Raw genomic sequence first — 21,083 nt, 5'->3', positions numbered from 1 at the left:
AACATAAAAGGAAAGTTAGCCAAGCCTGGAATGAATTGATGCGAGCCACTACTGTCTCCATCGATGCCTTGACTAGCCCTTTCTAAGTAGGAGGGCTTTCTGACTTCAACCAGGGTTAGAGTAGTATAAATGAGCAGACCCAAGTCGGCACTACTCAACTTAGGGGTAAATTAAGATGCTGGAGGGCCCTTTGAAGATAATTAAAGAGCACAGAGCGGCAGCCTCCAGAGAGGGACTGCAGACATGTTCAATACCGAGACTAATGGAGCTAATTTCTAGTACATTATTCATGTAAAACACAGGCCCTTACTTGGCCATGTTTTTCTACGTCTCTGCTCTCTGTCGTCTTACGTCAAACTGCCCCACACACATATACACATGCACACACTGCTTCGACCTGATTAACCTTATCCCAATAATGCATTGTTCAAACCTTTAGCATAATCTAACTATGATTCTTTAAAATAACCAGGTGGCCGAGAAATGCTCCCTCAAGCACAGTGGAAAGGCTTTTGTGACCTTGAACTGTGTCACTGTATCAACTGTTAGCCCCTCCCTCTAGCTCACTAACTTGTCCTTAAACATTAATGAGTACCCACAAAATACAAAATAAACATCACATGAAAGCTGTACAGTTGGGAGCTTAGGGCCAATTAAACACCTCCCCAGACAAGAAATTAGTCCCTGCCTTAATCACAGGTAGTCAGCGTTGCCAAGCTTTTGTCAGAGTTGGTGAATTCCTGCCTGGATCAATTGCTCTCCTGCCCCGTTGAACGGCAGCTTGGGGAATGGTCCTTGCACGCTTCATCATTAACCTCGGCGGCTAATTAGACACTGCGCTCTGATCAATAGCCAAGCTGATTGCTGACTGGGTAATATAGCCGCAGGAAGAGACCGAAACACTTGGGGCGCCTTCAGGAATTTGTCAGCTACACTGATGCTGGGTAAACAAAGTAATCAACGGCTGCACTTGACGCCAATGTGACGCCGACTGTACCTTTTACACTCTGTACCTGTCTCTGCCTCCGTGCCTGGCTGCCAACGCAAGGATTTCTCTCTTTGTGCTCTCCTTGAGTGAAGGAAATCAAAAAAGGCCTCCATCTATTTTGAGATTCAAGGAGTGATTAGGCTGACAGCTAGTCGAGCGAGAGAGAGGCGGGTGGAGGTGGAAGTCAAACCTGATTAGGCCCACCTGCCAGGTCTCTCTGCCTTCCGTCTCTACACCCTGATTGCTTGGCGGCTCCTCCTTTCTCTCCGCCACACTCACCCCGCCCGACCCCCGTCCTGTCACTGTTGACCTCAGCACGCCGTTAATGCCCCTTGGCCAATCAGCATGCTTGCCCTGGCGGCGGCCGGGTAATTAAAAGGCGATTGTGTCTACTTGGCATGTGAGCTGGTGGGCACGAGGGTAGACAAACACTCTCTTTCTGCCGCCTTGCCTCCCTCCCTCTCTCCCAGCCAGGTGGTAGCGTACAGGACTTGTCAGATTAGCTGATGACCCTTTTAATTCTAGCCCAGCCGGGGGCCATAATTGATATTTACCGGGAAAGGTTAATTGTGGCAGTGATCTGCTTAAATTACAGTGGAGATCAGGAGAACAAGGCCAGCCACGATGCGTAACACCAGGGGAGCTGCTACATGCAAACTGCTAGTCAAATGGATTATACCCCACGGCCATCACCACTGTACTCCAAGGTGGGGAAGCTGCACGGGACATTGTGATTGGCTGGTGCTGCACCAGCACATCGTCTTCATGCTGAGCTCGCCGACCTCCCATCTGGCTAGGAATACGAATGCATGCCAACTGTGGGTCCTGGTGGCCTGCAATAAACCAAGCCAGGGTTACCATGATGTGGGTGGTAATGCCAATTCTGGCATTTATGTATGTCATGTATGATGCTGATAGATATGTTGTGCCAGTAATATTATTAGTCATATTTTATTTCTTTATCAGAAAACTACACAAATGAAATGTGGTTGGCCGGCACACAGTTGGGTTCACTACAGTGACGCTGCTGCTGCGTTCCTGTCGCTGGCTGGTATGACCAGCAGCAGTGCATCCAGGTTTAGGGTCGCAGGTGTTTTTGCTGTCGTCTTTTCTGCTTTGCATTTAGCCAAAGCACAAACTGACACCAAGCTGTGAGTCGCCACATGAATGTTGCGTTTCCTTCAGCTAAGGACCTGAAGGACTGTGGCCCATTGAAAGTCAGCCATTGTAGTTGTGCTCTGAAGTTATGCAATACATGCCTAACTTGTGGAGTTGGTAAAACCCAGTAAGTGAAAAAAGATGGCATCTTTCATTTGTGTCCCCGGTTGGGATTGTCCTTTTTCTGTGTTAGGACATTTTATATCAAATGAATCGTTCTGTTGTGTCAAGGTTGAAGCTTTTATAATTTAACACAAACTTGTCTCAATGACGGAGATCTAAATAGTACCACCTCAACCGCTGGTCTTGTTTTAACAAGAAACCTCATGACATTTAAGACACTATGTTGGTGGATGGAAGAAGACAACATTATTAATTTAGCATGATGGCAAAATACGATGAACATTTTTGTACACAATCTACATTTCTGTTTGTTTTTTTTCATATACAATTGTGTGTGTGTGTGTGTGTGTTTTATGAAGGTAATAACCCACTGCAGTAATTTAGAGTTATTTGAGAGCAGGATTATGCTTTATGCCTCTTCAATGTCTGAAAGTTAACTGTTTTTCGGGGTGTATTGCTTTATTGTGAACAAAGTCGTTTGGTTAATGAGTTTAGGGGATGATTTAAAGTCCTTTTTCTTGTGTCCTCTGCAGATCAAACCTTTTGCACTTTGTCCAGTCAAAGTCAGAGAGGACGAGAAGGTGCAGGAGCTCAGCCGACCGCACAGAAGCAACTCCAAGGAGCAGCTCACCGAGGTGAGTCGTTGGACAGGACCTTTCACCTTTTCACAGACCTCCGACGGCGAGCTAGGCTATCCGCTTTCACAGGCCAAGGCAGGAGACCCCTGAAGTGGGATATAGAAAGCGGTCGGGCGACAACAACACTGAGGCTGAGATCAGAGAGCAGCTGGTGCAGGAGCTCCTGCTGTTTCCAGCTATCACCTCATAAATCCCCCGTGTGTTGGGGAAAGACTGGCTGGCTGGCAGCACATAGACAGGAAATGATTAGGCCGGTCGCACAGCATCACCTTGTTGGCCTGGCATTATTTAAGCATGGCGCGGTTAAATGTAGACATGACCTAACGCAGTTCAGCCAGGTGTGAGCTGACCTGAAAGACCCCAGAATGGAATGAGTTAAAGAAACTGTTCCAATTATGGCAGCGGCAGCATCCATATGCCAGCCCATTAAGAGGATGAGTAGGTGCCAAAGGAAAATGGAGGCCCGGCATTGGTTAAGCATAAGGGATGAAATAATGCAATTTAGATACAGGGAACATAATGAGAATTTATGCAAAATCCCAAGCGGCTCATTTTAAATAAATGTAGAAATATGCTTCCTAACTAATGCCTGTCAAGCAGACCTCCCAAACCTAACCAAATTCAATCAGACTGTTCATTTCGCTGACGAAGGCAGGAGGAGAGAGAGAGAGGGAAAAAAAGAAAGAAAGAAGAGGAAGGAAAATCTGCGGCTCCCTTTTCCAGCAGAGGTAAAATGATGGAAGGAAAAGATTTTAATGAACTTATTAAGTGCATTGTTTTAAGCTATTCAGCGTTCCAATAAAAACCCAACCTAATTTTTCCCATCTTCATCCTCTTTTCTGTACGCCTTGCTGCGCCGTTTCTCTCGTGCACTCCTCCCCCCACTTCCCCTTGTACTATTTCTCTTGAATTTGTGTAAAAGGCTGTCTTTTAATGAAAAAGTCAGGGGGAAGAGGCGGGCTTGTCAGATAAAAGACCGCCGCTTGTTGACAGCTCTGACAGGGATATACGACAAGCACAGAAGAAGTGGGGTGGAGTGTGTGGGGGGGGGGGTGGTTGTAGAGTGGGGCGGGGGGGATGTTCCAGTGATGGAGGTGGGGGTGGCGGCACTGTTGAAAATTGCACGCTGTAATCGCCGACGGTGTTGGATGTGGCATGTCTCTGATCTGCTGCCAAATAAATGGTGCACAGATGCTGATCGTTGTAGCCACGCCATCCATATCCATCCATCTCTCTTCCTCGGCTTGTTTTTACCTTTCTCTTCCTCTTTCTGTCTGTCAATGTGTGTCTCTCTCTCTCTCTACTGGCTTTACTCCACTGAGCAAAGGCCTGGACATAATTCACACAGCGAGTTTCCTCAGTAACACCCGTGTCACTGTCTCCACCACCACATGGAGCGCTCTGCTAATTTTTTCCGTAAAACACACTCCACCGTATCAAAGTGGCTCGCCGGCTTTAAGATCTCTGAACTAATGATGCCGCATCTGCAACGAGTAAAATGGATTTCTCTTGTCTTACCGCCAAAGAAAATAGAGACAAATGCGACATGTGGACGCATACGCCTGTAAAAACAGTCATGCATCAATTTGTGAGCAGGGGGTAAAAAAAAAAGGGGATGCTGTTTGTTCATTGCCATGGTCGGGTCTTTATCTGTTTATTTTGACTAGGTAATTGTGCCTGCGGTGCAGCGGGGCCCCGGCACTAAGCCACACAGGGATTAGTGAAATATGAGGTGGTGGAGGGGGTGGGTTTCATAGCATCTGTATCCTGCGGAGGAGAGGGTGGCATCTGTGGTGCTGTCAGGTTCTCTAACACCCTCCTGTATCCACCCACTCCCACCCACACACAGCCAAGCCCACGAGCTACCTGAGCTGCCACAGAAGGCATACATACATGTTCGCATCCCTTCTCTCATCATGCTGTGTCGAGCTCAGATATAGTTCGCCTTCCTGGGTTGGGAGAAGATGGACTGGACCCTCCCCTCATGTCGCCATTTTTTTCTTTTTTTCTATCCTTTTTTTTGTAAGGAGAGTGGAGGAGGGGCATGGAAATGGGGAGAGGATTAGGGGGAGGATTTAGCAACATTTCTCTTCTCCGGGGCTGTTTAGTTAACCCGTAAATGCCGCCAGCATCCACTCCATCCCTCTCACTACCAACCAACATAATCACCACACACACTCGTCCTCCGCCATCCCCCACACTCCCTCTCTGGGGCGGGTTCTTAAATCCTTTTGAAGTCCTAAGCGCGGCAGAAATCCATTGAGAACCATGTATAATGGCTTTTAAGAGAGAGTGTTTAGCTGGATGCCGACCCTATGGCTTATGAACCGCAGGCGTTTTAATGTATCCCCCCTCTTCCCTCCCCTCTTTTCCTCCCTTCACCGGCACTAAATCCAATGGATTGTCCCTCATTATCATTTAAATAAGCCTCTCTTTCTGCTCAGAACGCTCCAAGTTGAATGAACTCTACATAGTAAGGCTAATTCCAAATGGCCTTGGCCTCCCACAACCTATGCACATATGCTCTCACACACAAACACATGCACACACGTATTTAAGTGCACTCACAACATGCACAGACAACAGAGCACATTCTCACTGGAACACAGACTTTTGGCCCTTTTATATGCACATATATTGCATTCTGTGCTGCTTTCCTCCCCTCTCCGCTGGCCTTATCTCTGGCCTCGCTGGTGGATGGAGCAGAGAGGTTGAGCAGAGCGGGAATAGCCTTTTGATTCCCGCAGAGCCGGCTTTCCGGTTCGCGACGGGACTCCTCCCTAATCGTCACTGCAGGAGCCGTCCTGCGAATCAGAGGGGCACACAGGCGATGATGAGGGCTGAGGCCAAGAGCAGGTGTGGGAGAATGGATGAGGCGTATTGGGAGGGTGCAAACAAGGGAGGCAGTGGTGGTGAAGGTGTGGGGGAGGTCGCTTGGATTGAAGGTGGACCTATGGATGAAATTGGTCTAGCAGAAAAGTCCCCTCCAGAGGCCGGGGGGGGGGGAGAAATTGCCAATCTAGACAGAGGAATAAAAGAAGTGAAAAGTGGAAGTGGAGGGAGGGATTTAGAGATTGGTATTCGTGCTGGGCCCTGACAGACAGAGCCAGAGAACGGAACAAAACCGAGCTATTCATTCCCCGTCCAGCTCTTGTTCAGCATTTAAAGGACTGCATTAGAAAACACAGGAGGAGTTTAATGGGCCAAAACACATCCCTAAATGCATTGAAGAGATATTTGTCCTGAGTAAAAGGGGCTGGAGTAAGTTGGTTTGGTTCCAAAATGTGTCAGACAGCAATTTATTAAAGAAAGATCTCACAAAATGAAGACAGGATTGAAAAACAGCCTTTCATGAGGAACAGTGTTGAGACAAAATGACATTCTAGATAGATTATTTTGTCTGGAAAGGATGTAAAGTGTTTTGGAAACATCTCTTGCCTGTTGATTATTGGATACCGTTTGTTGTTTTGTTTGCAACACAACCGTCCTGGAAAATTATAAGATGGAATAAGAAGACAGTCAAACATCCTCATAGCAAGAGAAGAGCTGTTATTCATTCTCCAAACATCTATATTTCTATATCAAGGTGTGTTTTATCATTTGTATTCTGGTGCAACTTGATGTCTATCAATGTCAGACGGCCGTCAACAGGCGCTGAAGCAAGTGGTGGAGGTGAATCTTGATGCAGAGCATTACCTCCGTTATAAAACCATCAACAGGCAAAGATTAGAACACGTTATAAACCATACAGTCGCTTCTTCCTAAGCTCTCCTCTCAGCTTCAGGTAAAGCCTGTACACTTCCCACGTGGCTTGAAGAGCATTTTACCAGAGCCATAGACTGACTATTGTGCACTATATTACTTATAGTCTTACAAAAGGATTATGCTTCCCCACAGTGCATTTCCATGACAACTCAAATGTCTCTCACGAGGACATGAATGATAGTTTTTGGATCGGGGGCTGCTCAGCTACCCCCGCGGTGGACGCCGGAATGTATGGAAGGGATGTGTGCGGCGTGCGGTACATGGCGGGGGCGGGTAAAAGGTTAACGTGAATATTGATATTAAAGCGGCGCTGCTTCATCATGTCTGTGTCAGCGAGTGAAACACTCTTTAAAGGTCATCCCTGTTCTCCTCTCTCTCCCTACAGAGTTCCATTCACTCGCTGTCAGGCCGCGGCTACTCGGTAAGTGGCATTTTCATGCTTCATAGCTTTACGGCAGAATTACAATCTCCAACGACCCGCTTTATGGCCCCGGCCGCCGACATTTTAATTATGTTAAATAGAGTAATGGAGAAATCATGATATTAGGAACATTAATTCTGGCTGACTGATTAAATTGCGGGAGGGTGTCCTGCGCTACCTTGGCGAAAAAAAGCTGTGTTTTATTGGCATCGATCAGCATTCAACGGGGATGCAATTTGTCAGAGTTTTATGTCTTTCTCCAGTGACTGTCAATGGAGAGTCCTTTTGCTCCCATATATGAAAATATTCATAAGAGCCTCTTAAAGGCCCCATATCTATGCAAAAAATACAATGTATCACCACCACAGCAATGCATGGACATGTACATCTTCAGGAGGATGCTAACAGTTTAACATGTCTTGTGATTGGTTAGAAATGACTCACTGTACGTAATAGGAGTCAGTGGGCTGGTTTCAAGGTAAATGTGCCCAAGAGGAATATTTAGAGATTTCTTGGAAAACGTCAACCCAATCCTTTCAAACATAGACTAGTTCACAAATAGTCTGAAATAGGACTATTTTTATCGCTTGAAAGCATCTGTTGCCTGTTTCAGGCAGTCCATTTGTGCTCTTCCCTGCCCATTGTTTCAATGATGTGCCTAGTCTCTGGGTAATGGAGACAGCAGTCGTCCTTTATGTCCTTTGCTTAAAGGGGAACTAATAAGAGGAACATTCTTTAAAGCGTGCTACTTTTAGCTGATGAGTGGCATATGGCAGTTCTTATTGCAGCTTGGAAGCAATCATCCCGACAAACAAAACAACTATAAATGGTTTGTCATCGTTAATCTGCCTCAAAGGACTGCAGTTAAAGCACTGAACAAAGCTTCACTTCAAAAGACCTTGATCTCTGTGCAATCTTTTGTGTTACTTTTTAGTTTTTTTAATAGAACATGTCACATTCCTATTCCCCAGCGGCTGCATACTCACAGATGGATGAAAACAAATAAGACCTTCCCAAAAAGCTCGCGGAGCCCTTTGGCTCAAGCTGTCAGTTTGAGTCGGCAGGGAACACTATCTGAGAGAAAGGAGGGAGGAGTCACAGTGATTGGGCAGACATGGAGGGGAGGAGGCGTGGTGGTGGTGGTGTGAGGTCATTGGCATTTGGCATTGAGCAAGAACAGGAAAGTCCAGTTACAAGGGCAGGAAGTTTGATGTTGTCTGGCTAACCGATGGTGCTCTCTGCAGCGCTCTGACCCTCTGGGCACCTCCTGGGTGCTGAGCTCTGACTCTCAATCTGCTCTGCTGCCGGGCCCGCTTGATTTCTGGGGTCTCCTTATCTGTAAGCACTTCAGGCCTTACAGTATGATGGTTTCGATGTGCGGGGGGGGGGGGGGGCAAAGGGCGTAGGGTCAGGGGGCTTTAGGGATCTGCCACGCAGAGGCTGAGCGGGTATGGGAGGAGGAGGGGGAGGAGAAGACCAGTGTCTGCATGGAGCGTTATGGCTGGAGGAAGAGAGAGGCTATGTACGTGGGTGGGGTGCTGTCAGTGAGGTGGGGAGGGATTGTGTGAGGGTCAGCAAGGCGGGCACACAGGCGTAGGCAGCGCCACCGGCCACCAATAACATGGACCGGTCTGTCTCCCGGTTGGCCCTTGGCCCTGATCGCCATCAGCGGCTCTGCCTCTCCACAAACTCTCAATAAAATCAAGCTGGATGGGGGCTGGTTATCTGTCACAAGGCACTCGGAGGTAAAAAAAGGCAATCGCTCCTGACAGTTTGTTTCCCAGTTCCATGGGAGATAACGCCGCTTTTTGTGTATGCTTCCATATGTCACCCTTCGTATGTTGCCTGCCAGGCTTTAATGGCCTCATTTGAATAGTTTGCTCAAGAATGTAAAGGCAGTCCCCGGGCTTTAGTGCCAGACTCATGAAAAAGGGGAATTGGAAGTGACTAGGGTGTTTTCAACAGAAAATACAGTTATACTGTGTTAAAAGTGTCTCCTTGTCGCTCCATTTTATTTTTCTTCACATCTTGTTTGTCCAGAAAACTGAACAAAGAGCTAAGAGATATTTCACCACTGCGTTACAGTGACACAATTAATTATTGAATCCACATTTCTAATTATTGACAGTGCTTGCAAGTTGTATCTAGTGGTTTGTAGACACTGTGGTGTAAGTGATATGATTCTAAAATGATGGGTTAAAATTAAGCTGCTTCTGGCTATTATTTCAATGTTTATATTTAAGGATTTAAATAGAAAATTACATGGATATTTTTTCCTCCAATTTGCCTGATAGCCATTTGCAAGAATGCTAACAAATGGTGGCCATTGACTTTGTATTCCCGCTGAGGCAAAGTTAGAAAACGGAACTTTATATAGTACATATAGTAATAGCAACCTGTTTAAAGTGTTAATATATATAACCTGGCTTCTTTATTCAGTGACAAATAAAGGCAAAAAGACAACAAAATCTATTTTAAAAACCCTGAAGCAACACGGCATACATGTTAAATAGTCACCCAGCAGACAACTGGTGTGATGTTCAATTCCACAATACATAGATAATGACTTTATTGATGTTTGTATCTATACTGCAGGACAACAAAGATCTGTCTCAGCAAACACAAAGATTTGACTTGTTATTGTTCAGACAAACCTCTTCACGTTACTCACTCATACAACCATGATGTGTTTATTCAGCTGATGCCATTGCTCGACTTGAATCCCCCCCGCCCGCCCGCCCGCAACCTTCATCTCCCGTTCAGGGGTGAGGGACCGTTGAGTCCAGCAGCGATATGTAGCAGCAGGACTGGGACTCGCTATCTCGCTCTCTGTGGAAGACTGGATATGGAATTGTTTATCAGGCCGACTATCCTGTCTGCTTTGTGCACGCTTCATTATAGCCCCGTCTATGTTTGGGAGATAATATCGGGGGCTTGTTTCCTGTGCTGCTACCTGTTTGTTGTTCCACTGGAGATTGGCCTGGGCTCTGGCGATTTATCATCCTCTCTCAGGGGCTCCTTGATAAAGAGCCCAACATCCCTCTCTGCGCCTGGGAGATAGAGGCTGCAAGAGACGGGGGGGAAATGTCAAAGAATCTGGAACTATCCGCCCATACCGTCGCTACCCCTGGGCCGGATGTACTGTATACGGGAAGACACATTTTAGCTCAGCAAAGAAGAAAAAAACACACCTCCCTTTCCTTTCAGACGAAGTGATTGAACTTCAGTCTCACCCATCTTTTAAAACCACCCAAGGCCAAGCTCATGTTTTCACGCACGATAAAAGCATAGAGCTTTGTCTGACAGTATAATCTGACTCGTCTGTTTTGGGAGAGTTTATCTCTGCGATGTCAGGGAGTAAAACCTTAGCCGCAGTGTTTGGGTTGAGGCAGAGTGCTCGGAGCTCTCAGACACACCCATTCTTCCATTCCCCCTGCTCAGGTTGTCATAATCATATTTAACGCTAAATGAGTCTATACTCTAAACAGAGCAGTCTCAGAGTCATTTGTGCATATTTAAACATTATTGTTTGAATTGATTTGGCATTCACGACCTCCACATTGTGGCAAACACACTTCCCTGTCTGAGTGACGAGGCTTGTTACAAGATCTTTATCGAATACAAGGATTATGCCACTTAATTATAATAGAAGCCATTCAAGCTTCATGCTTTATTAAACAAAACGACACAGATCCCCTGGATTAAATGCTAAACACAGCAATTGAAAGGAAATTGAGTGTAAATTCGATCTTAGATTTGTTTGGTCGCTGCACCATTATCGGCATACAGAGCTTCTACAGAAAGCCGTTGCTGCTTCCCACACAGAATATGAAATGTTTTAACTGCATCTTTGTGAGCTCCTCTGTCTATCACTCGGTCTCTCTCGCTCTGCTTACTTGTCAGTGGGGTGTGCAGGTGTCTCTATACCACAGGCTCTGCACATGGTGAAAATTAGTCAAGGAAACCAAGAACCCAGCAGGAGTAGGCTGGGGCCTTGACATTGTCCTGGCCTTGGGGTGGGGCTCTGCCTGTCTATGAGGGCTGTCCGCTTTGAAAAACCTATTTATTTATCCCCGTGTGCGGTCCGGCTTCAGATCCCGGACACTGCTGCTCACTGCGCACCAGGGACCTGGGCGGTTGCCGCAAGCAACAGATAAAAATTGCTGTTAACCACAGCAGGGCCCACAACACATCAATCAACAGTTCTGCAGATAAAGGCTGCAGGCTTCTGGGGCCCCGGCTGAATGGCACGGTTGAAAATCCTTTTCCAGTGGCTGAGCACACACTGTTCTGACGGCGCAGGCCTGCTATCATTCAGAGTTGAGGAGGGAAACTTCATTTTCAGCAATGCAGCTCAGGTTTTGTTCTAATGGAGATGCATGAGAATGGCACCAACACAAAGAGGACTCTGGGAGAGGTCATTTGAATAAAAAGACGACACTGTGAATTAGTGTTCACCGGGCCTCAGGAAAAAACAGCCCCAGCATAGTTCAGTTGTTCCAAATGAACTCATAATTGCGTTCGCCACTTGGCTTTGCTCTTAAGGTGCTTAAAAGCTGGGACGTTGAGCTTCACCGCATTCCACACAGCTGTTTGTTACGACTAAATTGAGATCAACGATTGGAAATGGCTAGAAGCTCTACTTCCGAGGCACAAATTGGCATTAGTACAAAAAAGATTCACCAGAGGTGACTTCAACGGCTCATTCTAACCTTTTTTAATCTTGTTCCACCACCCTTAGAGCAAATTTATGGTGATGACTTTGATGCCTGGTAATGAAAAAGAACAATACTGATCTTTTCTCATATCAAATCAAGTTAATGTATTCCCAGACGAAGCTCTATGCTATCACCCATGTTGGAGCTAGTCCAAATGAAACACAGGCTCTCGTGAGTAAAAGCATTAGTTGTATCCCCCGAAGCCTCGCCTTGATTATCATCACTCCTGCGTAGTTTGTCCTGGATGCACTGTCCCTCAACTCACATTTGCCCCACTTTAAACAAATAGCCCTATAATGTAACAATCTAACAACTCTCTGAGGATTTGTTTATTGCAGGCTTTCTCCCCATTAAGTTTCACGGACACTGTAGACAAATAAAGCGGTAATTCCACTTTATCATACGTTACATATACCACAATCAAGCCGCAATTACATGCTCCTTCCATTTGTAAGAGCTCCCAATGACGACGTGGATGTTTTAATGAGGGCTGTAATGAACGCTCAGGGTGTTTGGCAAGTCTCCGAGACGTTGCTGGGGCTTTTATGGCTCCCCATTATAACGTACAATTTGCATCAGCAAATTACAATGCTCCATATCATTATCCTGCACCAAGGCCCGATCATAAATTAGAGCTCCAATTACAAACATCTATCTGGGAACGGGGAATTAATATGATGGCAGCCCACCATAAGCAGACAGGAGGGACAGAAAGCCTCCTGTGGACTGTGGGATGACTTCCAGAGGTGTGATATTCTCATAAACCGCCCGTATGGGGAATCGGCGCTTCCAAAAGGAAAAAAACGCTGTTTTGGGGGAAGAACGTCTGCTAGTTCTGTTGTGGCGGTTCCATATGTTCCATATTTCACGGTGCTCTGCACATTGAACTTTTTGGTATATTCGTCGTGTTTCTGCTAAACACAACACCCACTGACGTGGGTGGCTGACTGTTTAATAATCTTCATTCAAAGACATCTCCAGTCAGCTGCGTCTCAATTCAGACCCAGCTATGTCTCCTTCTCTTCCAATCTCCCTTGGTCTCACTCTCTCTCTCCCTTTCTCATCCCTCTTGATTATACACTGGGGGGGACATAATAAATCATAGAGATCTATCATGCTGCAGCTTATTAATTCAATGCCACAAGTGTAATATTAGTCTATCATTTAAAGAAGCAGGCATTGCCAATGTGCCCCAAGCAATATGAAGGAAGCTATTTAAGTTTGGGAAGAACCTAATGAGAAAAATAACATCTTTTGCGAAGACTTTTCATGTCCCAAGACTTGTCACGGTTGTTCTTCTTAACACGCCCCGCTTACTCTGACTGATATGGAGATTCAGTGGCCGCTTCTCTCCTGAGCGCTAACAGTTGTTGCAAGGGACACAAACAGCCGTGTACCTGTGATGGCTGTGTTGCCTGTAATCCGCGACCCGTGACCGAATCTCGAATGGAGAGGCAGAACAAAAGGCGTACGTCAACAGAGCGCTGCAGGCGCGAAGCAGAAACCACCTACTGATGAGACAAAAGGCCTGCGGGTCTCCCGCAAACCCACGAGCTCCCCGGCGCCGCTCAAACAAAGCCTGAAATTAAGAAGAGCCAGAGGCAGGCCCGTTTCTAGAGCAAAGCTAACGTGTTCTTTTTTCACGCCCTCTATGGATTTCTAGTATTGGATTGTAATAGGGCGGGATATAAACAACACGTTGCCATTTGCAGTCACAGATTTTGAGGAAGCAGGTTTTCTCATTCTTTGTTTTCTTTTTTCCGCTCCTCTCAACATTTACACCTCCTACCACACTTTTCGAGATAATTTAAAAAAGGTACTAAACCCCGCCCATGTAGCCTTTGTCAGACAATGTTTAATTCATGTTTTGATTTGCATTTTAATCTTGCTTTTCTGTAGGATCAAACACATCCGTCTGTGCATTTTGGGTGCAAAGTCAGAGCGTAGAGGATGACTGCCTTGTTTGAGTTTGAGAGGTCATAAGATGAAGAGACTTTCCTCCATATTCACAGACACCCCCTGGCAATTATTCCTGCTTTCTTTAATGTTTCTATAAATCTATTAGGGTTAAACCTCCCACCCGCCTCTCGACATGTAATTCTACCCCGCCTGAGTACCTTTTCCAAAACCTGTAAAAAAAAAAGTTTTACTAAGTAGGTCATGTTCTGCCACTCGTCTTCTAATCACTCAACGAAAAGAACACAATTTCTCTCCATCGGAGCCCATGAGCATCGCTCCTGGGATTTCTGTGAGCAACATACACTCGTTTGATTTTCTGGCATGTGTTCTCTCCTTTTCTTTTCTTTCTACGCCCGTCTTTTGACTTTCCTTACCGATTGTTTGACAGCACACAAGCAACACCTACCCTGCCTCCAACTTCACTAGACTCACACTCACATGCACACAACCCCTCCCTCTTCCCCCTAAGTCTCTCTCTCGGTGGAGAAGGTGTCTGACAGTAACAGCAGGTAAGGTATAAGATTACAGAAGAAGCAGGGGCAATTATACCTCCAGCTGATGCTGGTGTGTTTATGAGGAGAGGAACTGTTAATGACAGTGCTGTGGTTCCTCCAGAGGCTGGAGTACAGCTTAGGAAGACCTGCTGTTTTCTGATAGCCTAGCTTCCTGTTATGTTGTAGATACGTTTTATTTCTGTCTGCCTATTTTATTTTTGGTCTTCCACTCTCTCATGACTCGCAGACATAGAGCCCTCCCCATGGGCTGCCGTGCCTTTGTGTTGCCCTCAACATGCCGTGGTTTAACCTTCAGGGAAAACATTGGCACCAAACTGGTGCAGGTTTCCTGCATTTGAGTACTGACTATTACACACCGAAATAATGTGTGTTTTTAAGATCATTGCACCTTAAACGGTGCTGTCCAGCCATACCTCACAGTTGTTTTGTGCCATGTTGGACCATATGTAGATCCTAGTGCACTTCTGTCTGTGCCAGATGGTGCTAAGACACTATTTGTCTTTTGTATCCGCTGAGGCTGCACCTGTTGGGGCTGAATCTACCCGTTTGACTATCCGTAGATCTGCGTAAGATATCCTTGACACTCTGTTACATTGTAGATATCTTATAGAATCAGTGGGTTAAAGTGTGTGTGTGAAATATATATAAATTCAATATTTTCGGTTGTTTCATGTGATTTACTCCTTTATTTGTCCTTATGACTGTTGAGTCAGTTTACAAGAAGAATAATTAAAAAAACAATCTCTTGATCCCACTCCAGACCCAGTTGGACTTGTGTTGTTGTGATTGTTGTCCTGGCTTCGCTGTGACCCTCTCACTGACGGTTGGATGTTTAAGCTTTGGGAGGTCTTCAAGATGAAGGTTATTTCACTGTTTGACTCATTGAAAGTGGCTTTGGATGGAAGAATAAGCGAAATGCCAGGAAACGTTAATGAATGCCAGACTCACCCACCAGTCTGCTGGTCATCACCATCCACGCTGCAGACCCCATCCTCTGTGCCTTCCGCGTGTGGTTGGCCGTGGCCCGATCACACTGGGGCACATGGGAGATTAACTGGGCTGGCTTTCTCACCCAGCAGGTTCCCCGACTCCCCTCCACTCATCCCGGCCCAATCTGCCAGCTAGCCTCCTGCTCCACCGAGCCATGGCAGCAGGGCACCACAAGCCCGGCCCGCCTTCATTACGCCTGCCAGATGGGCAGAGAATTAGATTCAAACTCCCACCATGGAGTAAGGGAGTGGAGAGAGGTGGCGCAGAAAAGGGGAGGAGGGAAGGAAGTTGTGGGGGAAGAAAGTAATGGTTTTTGTTTTCATTTATGTTGCAAGTTATTACATTTTAATGTAACACCCCTGGGACCTGGCAGCATTAAATGCCTGTTCTTGAATAATCGACACTAACTGCAAGCAAATGCTAGGGAGAAATGAAATTAGCGAGCGCAGCAATTTGGCACAGTGATTATCGGCTCCTTGGAGGCACTTCCTGATGATTTAAGAATGCTAACATTTAAGCAAGTCAGATCTCATTACTCTTCAAGGTTAAATCGAGCTGTGTCGGAGGGGAGGCAGATTCTTGATTGGTAAAAGTGCTTCCTCGTATCTCTGTGTCTCTTCATCTCTCTTTGTTTATGCCAATGTTTCTCATGTTTGCAGCAGCTCACTGCAAACAGAAAAGACTCGGGGCTGACAGCTCTCAGACCCAGTGACACCTTTTGCCAGCTCTTAATTAGATCAGCAATCCTCTGTTTCCAAGGTGTGATTTGTCTATTGCCCTGGGTCATCACTATTGCCACGTGCACTGCCATGCTAACGGCCTCAGCATGTTTCTCAATCTCCGTGTACACACATTCCCTTTCAACAGATGTACGGCCGGGCCCCGGGATGAACAAAAGGAAATTGGGACCTTTTTGAATCCAATCCAAAAGGGAAAGTGTTTATTACTTTTCCGACTGCGACACAAATGTTCTTTCATACTGTAGACTGCTCTGCTATTCTCACTCGTTCCATGGATGCAGAAACGATTTTCTAAGCAATTTCTGCCCTGGCATCTTCTAGTCCAGTGTTTCCCTCAGCCAGCCACACACATCTGTTCTCCATACAAACTTGATCCAATTAGGTGACACCAGACAATGGCTTACTCCTCCATAAACCCAGCACAGCGCCAGGGCTCCCGACGATACGGGAGTGTTTTCTCTTCCATTACGAGGTGTCGGATATTTTTAAAGGTGTCTTTCCGCCGCCGATGTGTCAGTCCCAGTTTCCAAAAAGGGGCTCAGCTGGGGGAAGTGATAGGCGATGAGGATAACGATGCCAGTGGCAGCAGTGTGGTGGATGCAGATGCACTTTACCGCGCTGTGTTTGATAAAACTGTTCCTCCGCTGCACTGCACCCCGCCAAGTTGAGGGACAGATGGGTTGGACTTGTATCTCCGCTTTCTAAATGCAGGAAAAATCGAAACATTTTTCTCTGCATTGATGAGATTTATTTAAAGCGAGGCAGGAGTAACAAAGCGACTTTGGGGAATACGTCTATTAGTTTTTCCAAGCTGTTGTTTTCTCATGCAGGGGGGAAATCATTGCAAGTCAAATGTAATCATACCGCCGTTGGGTTATGCTCCGTCTCGAATAATAATAATATTAGGATGGTCCCTGGCATTGCCTACATCAGGCTTGTAATTTGAATTTCTGAGACACGTAAGAAGGCTGATGTTAATCACAACCAATCACTGATGTTATCGTTGTTGTTTTTTCCCCTGTTTGTAACAGCTTTATCTTTTGGCACATCTTAAAATGTGGCAGCCTGAATTCATTATCTGCAGTGTTTCATGTAGTCAACAAACATGGTGTCTGTAATGTGCAATTGTGCTTCCTATTACTTATATGCCGTGTGCACTGTACTGCATCACATGTTGTTTTTGTTGTGGCCTAAAGGATTTCTGGAGTGTAACAGGGTTACCCCCGGAATGAGGATAAAGTCTCTTAATTGTAGCCAGGCATTTCCACATGAAACGTTCATGCTTAAGTATGATTAGCAGAGATTAAGGTGGGTTTGTTTTGCCTTTTAGAAGGCCCCGTGACAATTTGGAAATGGATTGCAAGCAGCTTTTACAAGCACAGCCTCCTTAATCTTGTGCCACGAGTTTTAAATCACCTTTGCTGCATTATTTACGTTAAAGTTCCCATGTCAGCGTTGGGGCCAAGTGCCTAGAGGTACTCCTAGACTTTGAATGGCACGCCGTGTGCAAAGTGAGATGTGTAGTACCACTTGAGGAGCTATTAGGCAGTTATTAGTTGAGAAACAATAATGTCTTGCATTAAGTTCAGAGAGACTGTACCTTTTTTAATGGAAGCAGTAGCTTGTACATGTTTTATTTCAAAGACTGACAGGATAGACAGAGTGCTCAGATCAAATAGTGGTCCATTCCCCCAGCCAGTGATGTGAATCCATCTTCCCATCCAAGCCATTCTGCTATCATGTATCCCATTTCCATATCGTCTCCCTATCATGTATATGAGATGCAGCCCTCCCATGTGCTGGATGATGTGATCCCCAGATAGATTCATTCATACATAATGATAAAAGATGGGTTTGGACAGGGCTACTTATTTGACAATCATTGAAGTGCCACTGTGATGGATGGTGGGGAGGATCTACACCCCTCTCCCCTCCCACCCTATAACTATGGCTCCCTCTTCTGATACCACCCCCCCCCCCCCCCCCCATTCATTTTCCCCAGCCGAGCTCAAGGTCTCGGCTCACTTTAAAAGAGAAATATCAAATTGAATTAAAATTGCTCGCTCACCCAAAACAGAGGCCTGTGCGCCTTAAAAATCACACATTTGTTCCCACAATTCATTGTTGCAAAGTCAATCCCTCTCTCGCTGTCTCTCTCTGGGTGCGTGGTAATGTGAATTATTCATGCCAGCGGGGCCGCGCCGTGCTTCATCATGTTAAAGTGCCCATGACATTACTGATGGAGCCACCGACGCCCCCGCACTGCTAGCTATGCTAATGCATTTGGAAGGAGTCAAGAAAAGAGATGGCAGCACCTCTAGGGATCAGGAGGACAAGAACATATCGCCGATTAGAAATTAGTCCTGAAAAGTCTAAGTCCTAGTCCAATCATGAAAGATCCCTTCCCCTCTAAAGCAAATCCTGTCAACGAGGAAACATTGTTGCCCTTCCAGGGGTCAATCAGCCAACCGTCACAACTAAACTTATCAAGATGTGTGGCACCTCTGTGGCAACTGAGAGCAGTTGAACAAGTGAATAAGTTTCACTCAATCCTTCCCCCACCCACACTTTACCAGCTGCTGCTGAGATTCCAAGGGTTTGAACTCCACTTCTCAGCTGGATTAGCTTTTTCCGCTCACTGAGAGTGCATCCCAGTGGCACCCGGGGGATTACTTTGTGTTGCTGTGCATCAGTGCTGGGAGCTTGTGCTGTATTTATCGGAACCCTGAAACTCAATAAGCCAGCTCAATTGTAAGAGCAAATAATTAACTTTGAATGTAGAGCATCAGTTTAGCTTGTGGAAGAATATACTTGCACTGAATGGTGATGTAGTCCACATAATGTGGGTCCACAGGGAGAGGCCGTCATTCAGCTCCATGTTTCAGTCCCTCAGGTGATTGTATTCACGCTTAAGAATGGTGTGACTGAAAGGAGTTTCTAAGCCAACAATCACATCTCGCACCTCCTCCATATCGGCTCGGCAGATTCATGCAAACGGAGGCCTCCCCCCAAACGTTATTTCTTGATGTTGTAAATTGATCTCGCAAAAGAGCCAGGATAGTCTGGCAGAGGTTTTGCACAAAGAACACAAGCAGAGAATAGGACGGAAGCAGAGAGAAGAGGCTGAACATTGTGTGAAATATGTCCACTGTCAGTTTGTGTTAAACTGGCCTCCGCTTTGCTCTTTGTGAAGCTTTTCTCGCCTTTTCAGAAACCGCCCGCGCGTCTGTAAAGGTGCCGGGCGAGATGAGCACAACTGATACTGTGGTTCCCACGCGCCTCGCCTTCTGAAATTTCACAACCGATAGCGTTACTGACAGAAGAGACCCGATATAATCTCACCCGATTCGAAAAAAAGAGAGTATGAGAGCAGTGAGAAAGAGTTGAGGGAAGGTGAGTAAAAAAAAAAAGAAGCAAGCCGAGATAGGGGCCCCGCCAGATCTCTGAGGTTGTGTATAGGTTTCAGTTGACACACCTCTGGCGGGCCCCGAGTGCACCACGCTGTCCACAAATGAGTGGGTTGAGTCAAGACCGATGATGCATTACGAACCACACTGCCATTGCTTTATCATAAGATAAATCGCAAATTTGAGACAGAGATTCTTCAAGTATGATTACACATTTGTGTCACTATCAAACAAGGTCAACACTTTTGAAAAACTATAACTATGTTAAGACTTCCTGAGGCAAACGCATACATAATCAGTTTTTATTATTTTTATTAAATTGAACCACATTTTTCTGACTATTATTCGACATAGTCCTGATGATCTTGGCTCCATTTCAAGCTGAGGTGATATGATGGAGTCTCTAAGAGTTATTAGCTCACTGCTTGACAACATCTGTGAGATGCAAGTGCCAACCCAGATGTTTTGAATGAACAGTGTTTTCCCAACACAGCACTCAATTATAAAACATATCCACATTTAAAAATCACAATAATTGAAACATGTTTTTTCAATTTCAGTGAATCGACAAATGTCACAAAGAGTCCGCCCAACTCCCCTTTCCTCCTCCCATTAGCAGAGCTGCCACAGAGCCTCATTGCTGTGACGGCTCAGTCACAATCTATTACACTGACTGAATGACTACATCTCACAACTGGCACCAAATATTGGTTTTGCTGATAATTCAACCAAAAAAAAGCCACATTAAACCAACAAAAATAAACAAGAGGCTTGTCGGCAGGATGTGGGTGGCGGTCCCATGGGAGAGGGATCTCTGGGATATAGATATAGTTAAAGCATCACCCTACAGGGGTTCCGCCACCGCCCCCTCACAATCGCTCCTATGCTCCCAGTACCTTGCCGCTATCGACGTACTAGTATGGCTGTAGTAAGACATCCCATCCATCCATTATCAATACCGCTTATCCTCATTAGGGTCGCGGGGGCGCTGGAGCCGATCCCAGCTGACATAGGGCGAAGGCGGGGGACACCCTGGACAGCAACGTTTTAATTTACCATCGACACAGCTCCCAGTCCAAAAGCAAGCCTTCGGGGTAATGGGAGGTCTTTTCATAAGTTACAACGACGTAATTAGACAAATTAACTCAGCAGATACTCAGGGTTGAGTTTTTAATGGCTGCATGTTGCCTAGGTTGATGATTAGCAGGCAGCCGCTGCTCCAAAATCACATATTGCACCCGGGGCTTCGCATTCGGAACCTGACAACCAGTAGCAGCGAGTGATGAAGGCTTATGCATCCCACAGGCTCGGTTCGTCTCACTCGGCCAGGTTTGGTGTCGGAATTACGCTGAGCCACTGTGCAAATCTCTTGTATATGCCCATGTATCATCCTCTTCCAGGTTGAGCATGCCGTCCGTTCGGTACGGTGATGAATTTAAAATCAAAAGGATGTGTTTTTGCCTCAGAGGCGCAGATTTTCATTTGAGCCAATCACCTTTATGGCTCAATTCATCAGAGCCTTGGTCTACGTGTCCAGGTCTCTTGTTGTGAGTAGCACCCGGGGAGCCGATGAGCCATTTCCACACACCCTGCTCCTCTCCCACTTTTAATGACTTGCCGATGGTGATTTTCACCAAGCGCCTGTTTTTATTGGCTCGGAA

At 46.0% G+C, this 21,083-nt stretch overlaps 1 protein-coding gene across 8 annotated transcripts in view; it reads left to right on the top strand.

The window, feature by feature from the left end:
• The window catches only part of fbrsl1 (fibrosin-like 1), a 263,354-nt gene that overhangs the window by 114,946 nt on the left and 127,325 nt on the right, over window positions 1-21,083 (top strand). For 6 of the 8 annotated variants that reach the window (XM_056418085.1, XM_056418084.1, XM_056418083.1 and 3 more), the window contains exons 3-4: window positions 2,803-2,904; window positions 7,058-7,093. In XM_056418085.1, the coding sequence (XP_056274060.1) occupies window positions 2,803-2,904; window positions 7,058-7,093 (138 nt within the window). The remainder of the gene's footprint in view (window positions 1-2,802; window positions 2,905-7,057; window positions 7,094-21,083) is intronic. The other 2 variants (XM_056418090.1, XM_056418087.1) reach the window with 1 other exon arrangement.

Source organism: Pseudoliparis swirei, chromosome 7 (genome assembly GCF_029220125.1).
Source record: "Pseudoliparis swirei isolate HS2019 ecotype Mariana Trench chromosome 7, NWPU_hadal_v1, whole genome shotgun sequence".
Taxonomy (NCBI): domain Eukaryota; kingdom Metazoa; phylum Chordata; class Actinopteri; order Perciformes; family Liparidae; genus Pseudoliparis; species Pseudoliparis swirei.
The sequence above is the reverse complement of the archived record's forward strand: the minus strand, read 5'-3'. Positions and strand labels throughout refer to the sequence as shown.